This window comes from Natator depressus, chromosome 6 (genome assembly GCF_965152275.1).
Source record: "Natator depressus isolate rNatDep1 chromosome 6, rNatDep2.hap1, whole genome shotgun sequence".
NCBI lineage: Eukaryota > Metazoa > Chordata > Testudines > Cheloniidae > Natator > Natator depressus.
The window spans coordinates 63830777-63850263 of record NC_134239.1 but is presented as its reverse complement, the minus strand read 5'-3'; the positions used below and the strand labels follow the sequence as shown (position 1 = coordinate 63850263).

The window sequence follows — 19487 nt, the reverse complement described above, 5'->3', positions numbered from 1 at the left end:
AAATATTGATTGATAGGTTTTGATGACAGTTTTGTATGACCGGTCTTTAAAATTGCCCCTTGGACACTCAGTTGCTTTTAAGATTGGGGTGTGTGTTGGGGGTGGGAGTAGTGGTTTGATTTGAATTTTCAGTGCAGTTCTTTAGTCTCTGTTACACAGCCATCTGGCTTTTCTTGTCTAGTCAGTATAGTTCATTAGCCCAGCATTTCTCTTCCTGGGCAACAATCAATCAATTACTGCAGAGAAAGCCTTTGGGGATCTCTGTAAGTTGATCAGCACATGGTTAACAACAGTAGCTGATGACTGTTTCCTTCTCCAACAGCTGTAATTGGACAAACAGTGTATGCTGTGTAAACATTTATGTAAATGTTATAAATGGAGAAGATTCTTCTCTTCCCTTGATTTGCTTCTTGAGGATGAGGGGCGGTTTTAAGTCCTGTTTATGCTACAGTTTGAGCCATGTTAAGTAATTTAAAGAACCAGCCTGGAAAACAGTTTCAGGTTAATAGAATTGTGCTGGTTAGGGTGAAAAAGGATAACTTTTTTGTTTTAAGCCACTGTTTTTGTTATTACCATAACATTTAGGAGCCCCAATGTGCTGGGCACTGTACAAACACGGAACAAAAACATGGTTCATGTCCTAAAAGTTTACAATCTAAGTATGAAACAAGATAACAAATCGAGGGGGTACAAGGACACAATAAGACTATATTGGCCAGCATTATGATTAGTGGGTCTTGTGCACCAGCAGCCTAATCATAGTCAAATTTGTGTGTTGAAAATCTCTCTCAATCCTCTTGGTCACACTACATAGGCCTGAATGATTTTCAGTGTGTCTTGTGCCTTGTCCACACCTGTGGCACAGCCATGTTAATGGAATTGGTTTTCAACATTAACCAAACTTAAAAACAATTTTAGGACACAAGGCAAACTTATACAGTAGATTGGGGGCATTTAGATTGTGAATTTAGAAAGGCAGAATAGCTGTGTTGCATAAATCCTATATATCTTATTCATAAAGGACAGGGTCTTGCTTTCTAAAGTGAGTCTTGGAAGGCAAAACTTCCCCACAGAAGCGTCATCAGACTTGTATTCTTTTTAGTCTTAATCAAAATAAAATTCATGACTAAGTTATATGCTTTTTATGTAGAATGGCTTGGTTTCCTTTTGTTTGATCTTCCAGAGGGAAAGGTAGATTTGATATCTGTACTCAGGGAAAGAGATGGTGAAGCTGGGAAGAAGGCACTTGTTACCTCAGGAATGCAGATAAGTTTCATTAAGTAGCAAATGTACAAATGTTTGCTTGTCTGGGGACTGAAACTTGTATAAATCCCTGAAGAAATGAGCAAGTATGGAATGGAAAGCTTCAGACTTTCTCAGTGTCACAACTTTGGCATTTAAATGGTGCCTCTAGAAACAAGATGCCTTGTATGACCATTGATATGAACCTTCTTTTCTGCCTGATTAAAAACTTTTTTTGATACATATAGTTACCAAGGCTTTTAAAACATAGCAAAAATTGTGACGGCTGAAGGTTAATGGATTTAGCAGGAAGCCGTAGCACTACCTACAAATGCTAAACTAATGAGCCACCATTATCCAGGCAGGAGTAGACGTTACAAGAGTCCTTTCATAGAAAGGAGAACAGGTAGTTAGTAAGGATGGGCTGGAAATTTTGCAGACAACAATAAGAAATTCAGTTGATCAGATGAGATCTTAAAATTGGCAATAATGTGACTAGGGAGAAATGATTGTCTGTTATAAACAGAGGCAGGTCATTCAGGAAGAATTGAACTGAAAGCTTGCCCCGCTTCGACAATTGCCTGATAGAGAGGCCAAGAGTAAGCGGCTTATGGTGTTCCTATGTTGATGTCCAATCCTGGAATGGAAAAACTAACAATTAACAATGCCACAGTAATAGTCCAATGATGTTATCTATTCTGTCTCATCCACCAGTTTCCTCTGTAGTCTCTCAATTTGTTTCCTATTTTATCTACTCCGTTTTGGATGCACCTATTGCTATAGTATCTAAACACTGTACTAAGTAAACAGCTGTGGCTTTTAGACGTTTAATCGATAAATAATATTTCTGTCATCCCACATTGGAACCTATACAAGGTGTCATTTAACAATTACAACCCATTCTTGATTGGGACCATATCCGGAAAGAATTCTTTCCTGAACCCCCACTTCTGGCCTTCAAAGAACCCCCCAGCCTCTCCAAGCTCATCAGAAGAAGCAAACTCTCCCCAAATCAGGACACACCAGCTGAAAGCTGCACCAGATCTCATCAGAGCAACGGATGCAAAACCTATAAACATATCTTTACTGCTTCAATGATCAACTCCCACAACACACCTTTCAAGATGCAAGGGTCCTACATGTGCCTATCACAACATGTGGTGTACCTCACCCAGTGCACTAAATGTCCCAATAACAACTATGTGAGTGAAACCAGACAATCACTGTGCTCTCAAATGAACTCACACAGGAAAATGATTAAAAAAACAAAAATACCATATTCCCTGTGGGTGAATACTTTTCACAGAGTGATCATGCTCTGATAGTTCTTATTCTCAAAGGAAACCTGCTCAACACCGTCAAAAGACGAGCCTGGGAGCTTAAATTCATGACTTTGCTAGACTCTCTTTATTAAAAAAGATAATGGACTGAGAGACACTGGATGTATGGCTTATAATAACAATTTATAACCTACTAACAACCCCTTCCCCAGTTGCGTCCTCCCACCTTTATTTCCCCCCATGACTGGAGGGGTCTTAATGGCCTTGAAATGTGTGTTTAACTACTTATGCTAAACAATCTGTTCCACCTTGTATTTGGGCAGGTCTACATTACAAACTTGCATTGGCACTGCTGTAGAGCATCTTTACCAGAAGCGCTAAGCCGATGGGAGAGGATTAATAACTCCATCTCAACGAGAGGTGGTAGTTCTCCTGTCAACATAGCACTGTCTACATGGGGGGGTTAAGGTCAGTATAACTATGTCGCTCATGGCGGTGGATTTTTCACACCCCTGAATGACATAGTTATACCAAAGTAAGTGTGTAGTGTAGTGTAGTGTAGACCTGGCCTTTAGCTATGACACTAAATACATTTCCCAGACCTGAAGAAGATCTCTCTGTAAGCTTGAAAGCTTGTCTCTTTCACCAACATAAGTTGGTCCAACAAAAGACATTACTTCACCCACCTTGTCTTTCAAATATCCTGGGACCAACATGGGTACAACACCACTGAGTACAGCATTTCTATTCATAAGTTTTTCTAATTCTAACACCTGCTTCTAGGAATAATTTCCACCTGCCTCTCTCCATACTTTTGGTTGGGTATACTAACTCCCCACTGAGCCAGGGTAAGAAGGTGTTAATAGTCTGCCCTGGATACAGGTACTTAAATCAGCTCTACTCCACAAGCCAGGTCCTTTGGCTGGAGATAGTAATAGGGAGGGATCAGTCAGGAGGAGGGAGGCCTCAGAAGTGGCTGCCCTGAAGAGGAAAACTCATACTGAGAGGCTTAAAGGGAGCTGGGTTCACAGGCTTGGGGACTACAGCCAGGCATGGAGACAACAGTCTTGTATGTGGAAGGAAGGGCTTGGTCAGCAAACTGTTTGGTCTTGTCTTGTCTTCCAGGGAAAGAGGGGAGCCTAGACATGAACTGTTTTTCCTGTCAGGCTGTGGTATTTTGCTAATAGTTTTGCACTTTTTTTATTTTATTTTATTTTTATTAATTTGGAGGCATTTCCCCCAACTTCTTCCATAGACATGTCCTTATTTTTGTCTCAGATGTGTCAGTGGGCATTCTGTGTTAGCAGTACTGAAAACAGGTCCCTGATAAATAACAAATTCTCTTGTTGCTTGCACATGTGCATATTTTCTACACCCAAGAAACGTGGAATTACTACAATAATTCCAGTGGAATTGTAAAGTAGATGTCAGTCATTTAATAGTCTCCATATGAAAAATATCTCCCTTGTTATCCATTTGAATCTGCCCTGTAGTTCTCATATCTTAGAACTGATCTAATATGATGGAAGGCCTAATGGCAACTACAGATATTTATTTTATTTTATTTTTTAAGAGCAAAGTGGGGGTTGAGATGGATATAGAGTTCCGCTTATCAGAATAGACTTAAGTGACCCTTCCTTACACACATACTTTGCATTAATCAATATAGCAGTGTAACAGAATAAACGTTTCATGGAGGTAAGAGAGAGTGGAATTCTCTCATTCTTCATATAGGAAATATAGATTGAAAGATGCTGAGAGCTTTCCAACAGGCAACAATAGGAAAATAAAAACTTGAAGGCAGTAGGGTTCTAGAATGTGCTAATATTTGTTGTGCAACTGCAGCAGCAACAGATCAGATCTCAACTTGTGTGTATCGCCTGTGGTAATTTCCTTTGGGAGACTTAAGTGGGGTGGGGGGAATGGGAGGAGCTGCAGTGGACCAAAAGGGGAACACACAAGTCTAGAAGTAACTCTTCCAAAGTCATAGTCATAGCATAAAATGCTTGGAATTAACATACATACAGCTCTGAGAATGAATCCATGCATTCTTCAGCAGCAGATATTAACCACACCTGAGAGTTTTCTTCCTTCTAAGGCAACTTCTGAATCGGCAATTTGTTGTCATCTGGAAGTCTTTTCCCCTTGTTGTTGCTAACAGCATAGATGGAGGCTGATCCTTCATAAGAACGTCTATACTGGGTCAGACCAATGGTCAGTCTAGCCTAGTATCCTGTCTTTCAGGACAGTGGCCAATGTCTGGTGCTTCAGAGGGAATGAACAGAACTGGTAATCATCAAGTGATCCATTCCCTGTCGCCCATTTCCAGCTTCTGGCAAACATCCCTGCCCATTCTGGCTAATAACCTTTGATGGACCTTATCCTCCATGAACTTATCAAGTTCTTTTTTGAACCCTGTTATGGTTTTGGCCTTCACAACATCCTCTGGCAAAGAGTTCCACAGGTTGACTGTGTGTTGTGTGAAGAAATACTTCCTTGTGCTTGTTTTAAACCTGCTGCCTGTTCATTTCCTTTGTTGACCTCTCGTTCTTGTGTTGTGAGGAGTAAATACACTTCCTTACTTACTTTCTCCACACCAGTCATGATTTTATATACCTCTATCCTATTCCCCCTTAGTCATCTCTTTTCCAAGCTGAAAGTCCCAGTCTTATTAATCTTTCCTCATATGGAAGCTATTCCATACACCTCATCATTTTTGTTGCCCTTTTCTGTAACTTTCCAATTCCAATATATCCTTTTTGAGATGTGGGGGACCAAATCTGCACACAGTATTCAAGATATGGGCTTACCATGGATTTATATAGAGACCATATGATTTTTTTCTGTCTTATTATCTATCCCTTTCCTTAGAATTCCCTTTTAAAAGAATGAAATACTTAATTATGTGCTGATTCTTAAGAAATGCTTTTCTGTTAATGGCACATGTGAACTTTCTGCATGTTAACATCTACGGTAGTGATCAGCTACTGCAGCAAAAATGCAGACAATGAAGCAGGTGTTTTTAACATTGGTGGAGGCTTCTCCTCCAAAGATCTGAGCATGTGAGCTCTTCCCTCCATGTCTGGCCTGATTCAAAAGTCACCACTATTTCACCAATCCTCTATTTGGGGGCCCACCATTTATCCTTTCAGTATTTCCTAACACCCTTGTGAGCCCATCAGTGCTGGCTTACCTCCATGAGCCTCATCAGTGTTATTCTGCAAATCAGCTGGTAGAAGATACTCTGTTAGTCTTGCACATTCCATTGCAACCTAAGATCCATGGACCATATATAAAGTGGAGTCTAAGCTGACATAACATTGCTTATATGGCTCCTTCAATGGATGCCTTTCTTTAAACCAGCTTAGTGGCTTTCTGCCACTTACCAACATATAACCATGGTGCTGTGTACTCCATGGCAACAACATTTTAAATTCTACAGCAGTATTAATTCATTCTATTATGAAATACACTTCATTCCCATTCCTATCCTTCAATACCACATGCAACTATGGTTCATTTAAATACTAATTGAAATAAAATTAATTATTTTCAAAAATGGATGTCTAAACAATCCTGGACAGGTGGCCCATTTACATGCCCCAGGCTTTGGATCCAATGCTCTTGTACAGACAGCACAGATTAGAGCCTTCTTTCCTCTCTGAATGTGCCAGGGACATGGGGAGGTTGTAGATGGCTTCAGCAGCTCATCTTCCTCTTTTCAGTTGCTGCATTGTTCTTCAGCCAGTGCAGCTCACATGCCTACACTCCTGGCTGCTCCCCAGTGCCGGACTGTAAACTGGACTCCTGTTCTGGTTCCCTGACCCCTGCTACGTGGCTCCATGCAACAGTGCAGGGAGCATGCTCTGTAATCCAGTTAACTGCTATTGTGAGGAAAGCTGGAAAACAAGAGACAACTACAGGGAGATCCTGGTAGGGTAGGGAGATGTGGGGTGGGGGGAATGTTGGCTACTGGCTTTTACGGCAGCAAAATGGCAAATTCTGTGATAGAAATGCTGAATTCTTGGTATCTTCTGAAATGTGGCTTTTTATTCCTACCCAAAGTTCCGAACTCCCATCTCTGAGCTATTGGTTCAAGCTGTCTGCAGACTTGTGTAGGTGACTCTCTTCTTCAGTTTACGCTACTAACAGCTTTTGATGGCTATCGCTAGGCACAACTCACTATTTAAAATGAAAATTGGGACTCTGGTACATCTCTCTGTGGCAAGAAGTGAATTCTGTGGCAAATTCTGCAGCCTCACTTCTGAATTTGGCCCACTTACTCTAAAGTGAGTTTAAGCTTGTGCAACTTCATCAATGGGCTAGGATAGAGGAATGTAGTATGAAGTGAATGACTAGCAGAAAAGTTTAGGAGTAACTTAAAAAGTAGGAGAGGAGCTTTTAACTTCCTCTTCCAGCTCCTTGGCATGCAAGTTATGGCAAGTTAGAATCCCTAAAACTTGGACTACTAGACCTACGTACACTCACTTACTAAAGTGCAACTAACCCCACCACGTACGTAGCCTCAGTTTTTCCCTTTGTTACTAGGTTCCCAAAGAGTTTTTTGCTCCCAAACCAGACTCTTAGCATGGCTGCAGCCTGATGCATTTTGAAGTTTCCAGACGGGCTGTATGCATCTGTTCTATTCTTTACAAATGGTTTTTCTTTTGATTTCTCTTTCCCTTTCCCCTTTAAAAAAATAAATCTGAAACTAATTCTTTCTGGTTATTATCATAGACGTAGCCTAGAATACCAGGGTTGAAAGGGACCTCAGGAGGTCATCTAGTCCAACCCCCTGCTCAAAGTAGGACCAATCCCCAATTTTTGCCCCAGATCCCAAATGGCCCCCTCAAGGATTGAGCTCACAACCCTGGGTTTAGCAGGCCAGTGCTCAAACCACTGAGCTATTCCTCCCCCCCGAAGTAATATATGTACTACTTTTGTAGTACATATATTGTCCAAAGCAAGACATGAGGTGCTGGGTATGACCAATGATTTTGGTAGAGGGGGAAACTTGGGGCATTATTGTTCAGCATCAGCTATTTCCTGATAGAAATATTTTAAATTTAGCTTTCTCTTAAACCATTTTCAGGGATATTTTTATCATTTTATTTTCAAACAAGGGCCGTCTTTGCCCTGTGCTGAACAGTTTCTGTTTTGATTACGTTCTGGGGTAACAAATGTTGATAAGATGGCAACCCTTTATATAATTTAAACAACTACAAAAACGACAACAAAACTTTCCATGTAGCCTTTTCCTGTGTAACAAATACCTTTTGCAGAACTGCTTTGTTTCTTGAACTGTTTTTGTTTGGGAGGCTGCCTGCATAAACCCTAATTTATGTAGATCTGGCACAGTCGCCTAGTCTGCTGTGGGCTAGCACTTACAAGCTATCATATGAAAGGGAACCGCTTATATTCCTGGCACCATTAGGTCATTTTGGCACTGGTAAGCTGCCTAAGTGCCTGAACATGTTGGCTTGTAGGAATTACTCTTTGGAGTGCTTGGCACTGAAAGGAAGAGTCTCTAAGCAATACAGAACTAGTGCACACAAGTTTTGTAAAGCAACTGGTATTTGATCCATGCTCCTTCACATTAGTAAACAGGCAATTTGCATTTGTAGATGCTTACTCATACCCATATAGTTTTAAAATTGGAGCTGGAAGCAGAAAAGAATAGGTGCTTGCGTTGTGTTTGTGGGGGCGATTCCAGAGGTCTGATGTTGCATTGTTGTGGCAGCACACATTTTACCTGTACAGCAACTAGCATATTGTTTACAATTTTTACAAGGTTGTGTGTTTCTCCATGTAGTTTGGCCTTATTTTTGTTTATTAGTCCTGTGTTAAGATCACAGGACCTGTCTCTTCACAGCCTGCTATCATTCTGCCTGATGAGTTTTGTTTATCCCTGTAGAATGGAAACCAGTTAAACTCAAGCCGGATAAGCAGAGCTTATCTTCTGTCAGGGGTCAAGAAAAGGCTAAATTTTCTTTCTCTCTGTCACTCACAAAAAAAGTTTTTGATTTTGGGGGCTAAATTAATCAGATTTTCAGCAATTTAAATGATTTATAAGTCAGGAGACCCAACAGAGTTACTTTCAGTTTACATCAGGGTAACAGATCAGAATATGCCCCTTTGTCCTTAGTTTGCATGCCCTGTTGTCTATCATCTGAGATTAAGGTAAATGAGTCACAGAGCAGGTTGTTGGAAGATGTGGTAAGAGGTGGTTTTTGTGTCCCCTGGCAACTGGAAGGCAGTGAAATGTTCTCCTTTTCAAATGTCCCCTTGTCATTGTGACAATGTCACCCTTAGGATGCCACCTGATGTGCTGAGATACCACTGAGCCCGCCTGTTATGCCAGCCTGGGACCCTTTTTACCTGTCTTGCTGAACCAGGCTATTAAGCCTCCTCCAGCCAACACACAGGCAGGGCCACACCCAACTGCAAGATGAAACAGACACTGAGATCAGTTCAGTTCTGGGAAGGCTCAGCTTAAGGGACTTGCCCCAGCACTCAGGTGTCCACCTCCCCTTGGATTGCAGACCCAAAGGTATATTATGAAATATGCCTCTTTCCTCAATGTGGAGGAAGGTATGCGCAACTCCTTGCCCTCCTCCCCCAGTTAGAAATTACAGAAACAGGATTTACTAACAAAACAAATGTTGTTAACTATAAAAGGCAGATTTAAAGTGGTAGCAAACAGAACAAAGCAGATTACTAAGCATATAAAACCAAACACTCAAACTAAGCTTATTTCACTAACGAAATTGGTTACGAATAGTAATTTCTCACCCTAGATATTGTTGCAGGCAGATTACAGAAAGTCTTGAAAGACAGCTACACTGGTCTCCAGCTTGAAACCTCATTTAGTATTATTCGCAAGCTGGTTGTCCTTCCATCTGGGGCTCAACCCTTCTCCCCTCAGTTCAGTTCTTGCTTCCAGGTCTTTTTCAGTGTCTCTTAAGGTGGGGAGGCAGAGGAGAACCTCAATGATGTCACTCCCCTGCCTTATATAGCTCTTTGTCTCCCAGTGGAAGATCACTGGCATTCCAAGGGGTGGGTCCAGTACCAGGTGACTCAGACCCATGTCTCTGCAGGGCTGTAGCCACTATTACTTGTAGGCTGTTTGGAGCGTCCACAGGAAGAGTAAGTCCTTTCACAGTCCATTGTCTCTGCTAATGGCCCATTAGCCCTGTCTGGCTTTTCCATTGTTGCACCTGAAGGGCTAATTGCGGTCGATGCCCAAAGTAACACATTTGAAATACAGATTCATAGTTGATATTCCTAACTTCAGATACAGAAATTATACATACATACAAATTGGATAATCACATTCAGTAAATCATAACCTTTCCAATGATATCTCATATGAGCTATCTTGCATAATATATATCTGCTATGTCATATCCTATCATAAGCATATTTTCATAAAGTGACACATCAGAGTCATACTGCACCTTTGCACTATGCAAAGTAGGGAATACATAAAGTAATGTGCAATGTGCCTTCGTGTACACGTGAGTCGCATCATACACGCATTTAACTTACGCAAATTCAACTGTACACGCTCGGCAAAAAAAAAAAAAGAAAAATAACAAGATACATGTAAATAGTGTAGGCGATTCAGCCCACCATGCCATTCGATGAGCGTATGCCCCGGAGTGAGCATGAGATGGGAGACGTGTATCTGCTCCCCCCTCAGTCGGTCTCAGTTCCCGCGTGCCTCTCATAGTGTGAGCATCTCGCCTTGCTGAGTGTGATTCTAATGTTTAAAGATACTGTACATATTTTTCGTACAACTTGGCCCCTAAATGCAAGCCAACTACTTCATCTGGTGCTCAACTGAAGAAACGGCGATCTGTTCCAACACTGGAGGAAAAACTGGCTGTGTTGGACTTATTGAGAGACGGTATGTCTCCAGCGCGGCGCGTAAATATGACCACAAAGAATCTAGCATCCGTGCCATCAAGATTCAAGAGAGAAATTCGTCAAGCCGTGGCATCAAGTGCTCCAATAACTGCTAAGGTGACGAGCCAGGTGCATGATAAGACTTTAGTGAAGACTGAAAAGGCATTAAACTTATGGCTGGAAGACATGAACCGTAAACGTGTGCTTATCGATGGCAACACATTGCGAGAAAAGGCTCTTAGCCTCTACACGCTGTTCAAACCTCCAGCCGAAGAGGGACGGCGTTCTGATGAGAAGGAATTCAAAGCCAGCCAAGGTTGGCTTAACAGTTTTAAGAACCGCTTCAACCTCAAAAACGTGCAGACTACTGGTGAAGCTGCATCTGCCAATGAAGAGGCAGCAAAAGCTTACCCCGAACAATTAAAGAAAATCCTAGAAGAAAAGGGCTAGCTTCCGGAACAAGCTTTTAATGCTGATGAGACTGGGCTCTTCTGGAAAAAAATGCCCAACTGCACTTACACTTCGAAATTAGAAAGACAGGCCCCTGGCTTCAAAACAGCTAAAGACCTTGTGACTGTTTTGTGGCAATGCGTCTGGGCATTTAATAAAGCCGGGCTTGCTCTACAGGGCTGCAAATCCCCGGGCCCTAAAAGGCAAGAACAAAAATCTCCTGCCTGTGTTCTGGCAATCAAATAAAAAGGCTTGGGTGACGGCAGCATTATTTCTGGATTGGTTCCACAAGTGTTTCATTCCGGAGCTCAAGCGGTACCTCCAAAGAGAAAGGTCTTGACTTTAAAGTGTTGCTGATCATAGAGAATGCTCCTGGCCACCCTGTGGCACTCTGGTTTGTGCATAACAACGTTGAAGTAGTCTTTCTCCCCCCCCCCTCCCCCCCCCCCCGTACCACCTCCAACCTCTCGATCAAGGTGTGATTCGCTGTTTCAGGGCCACGTACACGAGGCTTACGTTCTGACAGATACGTAGCACTATGGATGCTGATCCCAATCTTAATGTGATGGAGTGTATACAGTACTGTACTTTATGGGCAATTTAAGGGATTTTCAAGGGTAATTTTGACTATACATGATTTTCGCCTTATGCGCTGACTTTAGAACCTAACCCCTGCGTAAGATGCAACTCCAATGTAAAGCATTTGTTCATCCATTATAGGCTGCTGAAAGGAGGGGCTGTTTGTAACCTTCTCCCCAGCAAAACTATAAACCAAAAAAAAAGTACAGTATTGTGATAAACTCATATTTGCAGCATTGCCTGAAATTTAAGAAGAGAGAGCTAGATTTGGTCATTTTCCCTCTAGTGACTAATAGCAAGATGATTCTTGGCAACAGTGATTGACTTTTCATGGTAATCTTCATAAAGGGCATCAGTGGTGCAGGTGGTGGTGGTTGAATATATGGCACATCCTAGATGCTTGTGGTGTCTGAGGATGAACAATTTTGAGTTTAGGAAAGGGTGAGAGCTCAAAGTTGGGGTGGTTGGGTCTGGGATTTTGGTCTACATCCATCTCTGCTTTGGAGGCTAGACTGCGTAGCAGACCAAAAATAAAACATGGACAGCAGACGCTTGCTTCGAACTCTCGTCCTTTTGTGTCCAGAGTTCTGTGATTGGGACAGCAGCCTGTCCAGACACAAAGAGAAGTAAAACTTTTGAAGTTCTAAAAGTCATGACCAAACAGCTGGAATTCTCTCAATTCACTTTTAAGAAATAGAACCTAATTCAAGTGATGCCTCACCTGTAATTTGCTTTATTTATTTTTATTTCTAATAGTACATCCTCTCTGGCTCTGACGACTTCAACTTATACATGTGGAGAATTCCTCCGGATCCAGAAGCAGGTAAGCTTGTATGGGGAATCTGACGAATACTAGTGTTAAATATTAGGTACCTCTCAAAATATCGCACAATATCCTACTGTATTATAGATTGAGGCCACAAGGGACCCTCATATACTCTATTCTAGCCTGACCTTTTGCATAATGCAGGCCCTAGAACTTCACCCAGTCTTTCCGTTGCATTGATCTAGAACATATCTTTTTAGAAAGACGTTGACTCTTGATTTAAAGATGTCAAGTGTTTGGAGAATCTACCACTTCCTTTGAACTGCTTCAGTTATTAACCCTCACTGTTGAAAATGTGTACCTTATTTATATAGAATACAACTAAGTATGACATATTTTGCTGGGGGGCAGGGATCAGCATTCACTCCCACTCCCTGTCAGTACTTGGCTCAAGTTGGGGAAGCTAATGATCCAACCTGCGGACCAAATTCGGTGATGAATCCTGGTCATGTGCCATGTGAGGCACTTTGCACATACGCGAATAAGAAGATGACTTCCTGTGCTACAGTTACATAGTAATGCAGCAGATAACTTGCCTTAAAAGTAAATTGCCAAGTTTTTATTTTATTCTTAAAAGCTGTTGAGGTACAGTGAATTATGAGAGCTAGGGAGAGTAGATCATAAAAGGCTCAGCAAACTGGAGAACTTTGGAGAAAATGAGGCCTCTTAATTTTGGACTGGTTATTAAACTTGATTCTATATAATAATCTATTTTATTGGGATACAAAACTGATGACTATGTTTAGACCACAGAAATTCAAAGATATTAACGTCTCTTTACCAGGATTATATGGATTTGCCCTGCCTTTTCCTTTGACTTAACTCTTTTCCTCTGACTCTCTCATCCTTTCTCTAGGAGATCACTCTCCTCATTTTCCTGTGTAACTTTTTGGTTTAAAACAGCTATTTGAAATTAGTAAGAGAAAATATGTGTAGATTCTAAATTACACTTTTATATTCTAAAATAGGCCTGTTCATATACTCTTCCTTTACTTATCCGTCAGTTCCTGGATTCAAGATACTGCTTTTCTCTGGCAATGGATGCTGATGGCCCTAATATCTAGAGGATCCATCCCTCTGTTAGTTGTCTTCAGCTATTGGCTGTGAACCACACAATCCTGAGCTTGGTGCTGAGCAGATGAGCACCTGTGTACAAGGACTGATACCTAGAGTTAGCACAAATTAACATATCATGTTAGTCAACATTTTCCTGACCGGTTTCAGAGTAGCAGCGGTGTTAGTCTGTATCTGCAAAAAGAACAGGAGTACTTGTGGCAGCTTAGAGACTAACAAATTTATTTGGGCATAAGCTTTCGTGGGCTAAAACCTACTTCGTTGGATGCACGCAGTGTTTCATGTTCTCTGTGTGTGTGCGTGTGGGTGTGTGTATATGTATATCTTCCTACTGTATTTTCCACTGCATGCATCCGAGGAAGTGGGTTTTAGCCCATGAAAGCTTATGCTCAAATAAATGTGTTTTTGTCTCTAAGGTGCCACAAGTACTCCTGTTCATTTTCCTGACCGTTCTTACTGTAACTTGAGGGTAGAAGTAGTATAAGCTTTCAACACTTCCGTTACAAAACTAATTGCTTAATGTCAAATGCAGTAATCAGAAAATCACGAGATAGAGTATGTATATCTTGATCTCCTGTAACTTGAGTGGTTCCCTTTTTGGAAGACTTTAGCTGAGCTCATACTCTTGCTGGTAAATCATTCCTATCTCATATAGGCATCACTTTATTTGCTGATATTATGCCACTCCTTTGAGGAGGCCCAATTTAACTATCCTGTGCTGCTAATCTGTTTTTAAACCCTGATGCATGTTAATGTACCCATTGAACATTTCCAGAATTTGATCTGAGAATGACTCTTCAAGATTTTCATGAGTAATAATGGGGCCATTATACATCTTATGGATATTGGCTTCTGTGGTAATTAATTTGCCAGCCATCCAGTTCATCTAGGATGAACTGATCTGTAGTTATCTGTCTTCTTCACTCACTTCTTCTTCCAACCTAAGAGCGAGTGGGAGAATTCTCCAGAATTTATGTAGTCTTCTTTGTTGTGATAAAAGGCATTTTCTAAACTGGCAAGGCAGTTTTTTCAACCCAGTGAGTGGGGTTTGACTACAAAAATTACCAACATTTACTTTTATTTAATTTTAAAAAATCTCCTTCCACGGGCGTGCTGAGGCCTTTTTCACCTCACCCCACCTAAGCTAATACAGGAAATTCCCTCATGCTCAGTTTCTGGCCTCCAATACGAGTCTTAAGAAGTGTCTGTCTGTATGCCCATAATCCAATAAGGTAGAGTGATGGCAATCATAAATGTTATGAATTAAAGTTTTGCAAATGTACTGTACTGTACTGTACTCTTCTAATTATTGGTATTTTTAGTAAAGAGATGACTACAGCTGAGTTATGAGCCCTCTTTAATTGATTTGAGACATATTTCTATTAACACACATTTAAGGGAGAAGTACTGATGAATTGTATATGATATGGTACCTTTTTGCAAGCCTGAAATTGCTTTTCAGAATTACTAAATAAGGAGAACTTCACTCATTACCAAAATGTAGCCACTTCAGGGGTGGAAAGTGATGATAGCTGTTTAACAGCTCATAGCATTACTCGACAGCAGATTAGGGGAGGCAGTAACCTCATTTGGAACCGGAAGTATCATAGAATCATAGAAGGTGAGGGTTGGAAGGGACTTCAGGAAGTCATCTAGTCCAACCCCCTGTTTGAAGCAGGACCAATCCCCAATTTTTGCCCCAGATCCCTAAATGGCCTCCTCAAGGATTGAACTCACAACCCTGGGTTTAGCAGGCCAATGCTCAAACCACTGAGCTATCCCTCCCCCCCCAAGTACACAGTCAGGAAGCATCAGAGACCAGAAAAACCAACAGTAAAACTACTAAACTTAGTTAAACGTAAAGGACTTTTTAAAAAAAAAAAAAAAAAAAAAAAAAAAAAAAAAGGAAACCTTGTCAAATTTTTGTAAACTAAAGAAACTTTTTATGTTTGTTTCATTTAAATTAAGATGCTTAAAAGCAGCATTTTTCTTCTGCATAGTAAAGTTTCAAAGCTGTATTGAGTCAAATGTTCAGTTGTAAACTTTTGAAGGAACAACCATAATGTTTAGTTCAGAGTTATGAACAACGTCTGAGGTTCTTCTGTATGTGCAGTGTAACTACTTGTGTTGGTATCTTTCCAGGACACTGGAACAAACTCTGCTACTCTTGCAAATAACTGTAGTTTAGAGATGTTTCCCCAGTGGGCAGGCTGGGTCATTTCCCCACTCCACAGTAAGCTCTCCAGTGATTTGTTCAGCCTAGTTTTAAATGTCCCACACAATGGGGGCTTTCATTGCTTACCTTGAGAGACTTAAGTGACGATACAATAGTTAGGAAGCTTAAAAGCGTTTTTCCAACTTTCTCCCTATATGTTTGATCATTTTTAATAGGGATAATGTAATATACATGTATAAGTGCCAGCAATCACACTTCCTTCACCTTTTCCCTCCCTCCTTGAAGATGGTGGAACATTTGGTCCTGTGCTTCCCCTACATCCCCAGTTCCTATCCAGTTCTCAGTTACTATTCAGAAATAATCATCAGTGGCTTGGTGAGTTTTTTAGCTAATTCCCTCATTAAAGCTATGGATTCCTCATCGAAGGGTACAAGTGGGCAGAGTCTCAGTTTTATCTTTCTTCTGATGGATAGCATTTCCTGCAGCACAGGGCACCCTAGCACCATTCTGGGACATTGGTCATTTATTTGGGTAACCAAATCCAGTATTTCTACAAGTTTCTATTGGCAGTGAGGAAGGCTGAAGTGAGGTGAGATGTAGGCCTCACCCATGCTGCTCAGCAAGACTGTTAGAACCTTGTTTAACTGTTTGTTTGTGGTTTTTCAACAGAATTTACCAAAACCACGGTGGGATGTGTGTGTGTGTGTTAAATATCACTCCAAGAAGCTGTTTTAAGAACAGGAATTTTATTATTTTGCGGTTGGAGAAGGTGATCAGATGATCACTGAGTTATTTAATTGAAATGACTGTTGCCAGACTTTTGAGCTGCTTAATAAATCAGATCAGCAAACTGCATTTCCAAATCTCCCTTAATACCATCTTTGACTGTAACTCTGTAACTGCTGGCAGTAACAGGCCTGTCATTGTGGTCCAGTTACTAAACTAATTATGGCAATTTTCAGCACGACTTATGCAATTTTTCTTCCCTTTTTTGCAATGTCATTGCAAATGCAAACAGCTCTTCATGCTTGAAGTATTAGATGGCAAGATTTTATTGCATTGGAGACAAGTTTGTGCTTTAAGCTCTCCAAGTCCCAACATGATTAGTGGAGGTTTTTTTTGGGGGGGCGGGAAGTGATCTAATCCAGTGGGAATGTACTCTGAAACACTTTAAATTTAAAAAGTCTGTTGTGTCTCACACAACTGGTGATTGGATATAAATCCATTTTCCCTGGTTCGAATCCACCTCAGGTCAGTAGTTACCTTGTCCATATTGCACAAACTACCACCTCAACTATCATTAACAAGCCTTTGTTGGCCTTCTTTCTTGGGAGAGAAGGCAAATCCTGAGTGGGCTGCAAGGGCAGATGCTGTTCAGAGAGGACATCCTCCAGAATGGAGGCATTGTTGGGCAGCTTGTACTGCTGTATCCAATAGAAGTTGCAGCATCCAGGACTGTCATTCTAGGTTCTTTCACCAGCATTAAAATAATTTTAATACATATTTTCAAAAGTGAGGATAACGCTGAGAACAGAAAGGGAAGAGAAACATAAATACCCAACAATTACCATTTTGGTTGCCCCAGAATTCAGTCTCCTGTCTTTTTCTCTTTGTTGTGCTGAATTCTTTGGCAACCACTGTGTATGCCTGTAATATGTCCATTTGCATTAATGCTTAGGGTCTTTGGCACTTCCACATCCAAGAAAAATAATTTATTTTCCACCTTATAACTTCACAAGATTTGTTCTTTTAACTTCAGGAAGAGCATTCTGAAAAATTGTTAATTTTTATGGTGCCAACAATGTGCTAAGAGAACTATATAGCTAAAAGCATATATAACTTTTTTGAGAACTATATAGCTAAAAGCACCAGCAGACGGTGTTTCTCCTGACAGAAGAGAAGAGCGAATGTAAAGGGTGTGTGTTGCTTTTCCAAATTCTTTCCAGTTTATTTCAGTAATAACTCTTTCCTTGTCTGCTTGTTCTGCTCCACCAGTGTAACAAGAGGCTAGTGTAGATGAGGTGCCGACAGCTTTTAGCAACAAAGAAACCTGAGGTAGATGCAGCCCTGAATCTAGACAGTGATTTTTACTGTAACTTTTTTAAATCACATGTTCTTGCTGGCAAGTGATGCTGGCATTTCCCAATGAAGTTGACAGTAAGAAGCAAACAGCAACTCCTTGGTACTGAAATCAAATTCCATTGTGCTATAGAAAGTGAACTTTCTAGCATATCTTCATTTATAGGCCTGGCCCTTCCCCTAGGTACTAGGAAGTGATTTCAGCGACTTAACCACTTAAAATGAAAATTGCTAATTGCATTAATGAAGAATGCTGAGCTGGATCATTTAGGGTGGGACTTACTTGAAACATCCCAGGGGGAAAAGTAAAAAAAAAATTATCATCAAATTGTCCAGCCCACCTACATTCCAGTCACACTAATCAGTGTAAAAAAAAAAAAAAAAAAAAAAAACCTGTTAATGTTGTTTGCCTGTTTCACAAGAGCTGTTCCCAAGAGATACTTACAACTCGTGCTAGGTCCATGTTATCCCCTGCAACTTCCTGAAATATGTAGAAATCCTGAATAATTGGCCATAAAATTTGTTGGAGGGAGAAGCTGATCTTATATAGCATCATACTCCCCCTTCCCATCCCAGGTATGGCAAATGCAATTTAGATGGTCTGGTATTCTAGTGAGGGTGGGGAAAGGCTGCTCCACGTGACAATCCCCCTGGAAAACCCATTAGGAAATATCCTGAGGAATTAACCTTGACTGTCAGCGTTCGTTCCTTCAAGTCCTCCTCTGCACCTGCAGACTGTCAAGCATGTGGTTTGTTGTGGGGTGGGTTGGTTGTTCAAAGAGTGATCAGGAGCCTCCAGCACCAACATCCCAGAGGAAACTCTGCTCCCATGGCAGGGCACAGTATTGCACAGGGACTGACCCTCTGTGCAGAAGCCTCCACTCTCTATAGATGTTTCAGTCTGAGATTTCCCTGTGGATTTCAAAACCTCTCCAGGCCTCCACTTTGTCCGCATTATAGACTATTAAATCCCACTCTCTAGAAGAGAGAGAATAGAAACCCCAGTTTTTTGCTTAACTTCCCTTTGCGTAGTATTTTGGTTTGGGGTTGTTTTGGGGTTTTTTTGTTTGTTATACACACAAGGGTCTGGTCCATGCTGTGTGTATCTGGTTTGTTGTGTGTGTGTGTGTGTGCTTGTTCTTTGCAAATGGGAAGCCATGTATTTTTAAAACTAGAAACAGAGGTGTTTGCTAACATACAAAGAGCCAGACTGTGCCTGTCCCCTTCATGGATGCACAAGGGAGTGGGGAGAAGGAAGAATTTAGGATGTTTTACCTGGACTTCTCTTCTCCCCCCTTGCAGGAAATATGTCTAATCTCGTTACCTGTGTCCTACTTATTCATGGGGAGGAGTTCAGGCAAGGCCATGGTCCTTCCTTACTATCACCATTCCCCACACCACATGACTCTTGAAGATACAGTCCCTCCATGGATTCCCCCTAGCATTATACAACTCAAATACAGGGCTGTGCCTAAAAGGAACAAAGTGGCCCAGAGTATTATTAATGGAAAAACAAATTAATTTAAATTGGCTTGCTACTGCAGTGCCATGTATTACAGATTAATGGTGTTTTGTGGCAAACTGGCAGCAGCTGTGAACATCTGGCCCTTCTCGCTAGTTTTCAGCACTTTGAATAATTCACAAGGCTTGTATGAAGTTACATGTTTGTCTCTGGAATGTCACTCTACCTTTATATGAATGAGTGGATTTTTTTTTTTTTTTTTTTTTTTTTTTTTAAGTTTTAGACGGAAAAGACTTTGTTAGGTCACTCAGTTTGTCCTCGAGAGGCCAGTGGAGGATTGTTCCCTGCAGTAAATTCTCCAGAGCCTTGTCCAATTTTAAACTATTTGAATAATGGGGCTTCCATTACTTT

At 41.0% G+C, this 19487-nt stretch overlaps 1 protein-coding gene across 1 annotated transcript in view; it reads left to right on the top strand.

Moving 5' to 3' along the window:
• The window catches only part of DCAF5 (DDB1 and CUL4 associated factor 5), a 102935-nt gene that overhangs the window by 68201 nt on the left and 15247 nt on the right, over positions 1–19487 (top strand). Inside the window, exon 7 of the mRNA XM_074955539.1 lies at positions 12216–12282. Coding sequence (XP_074811640.1) covers positions 12216–12282 — 67 coding nt within the window. The remainder of the gene's footprint in view (positions 1–12215; positions 12283–19487) is intronic.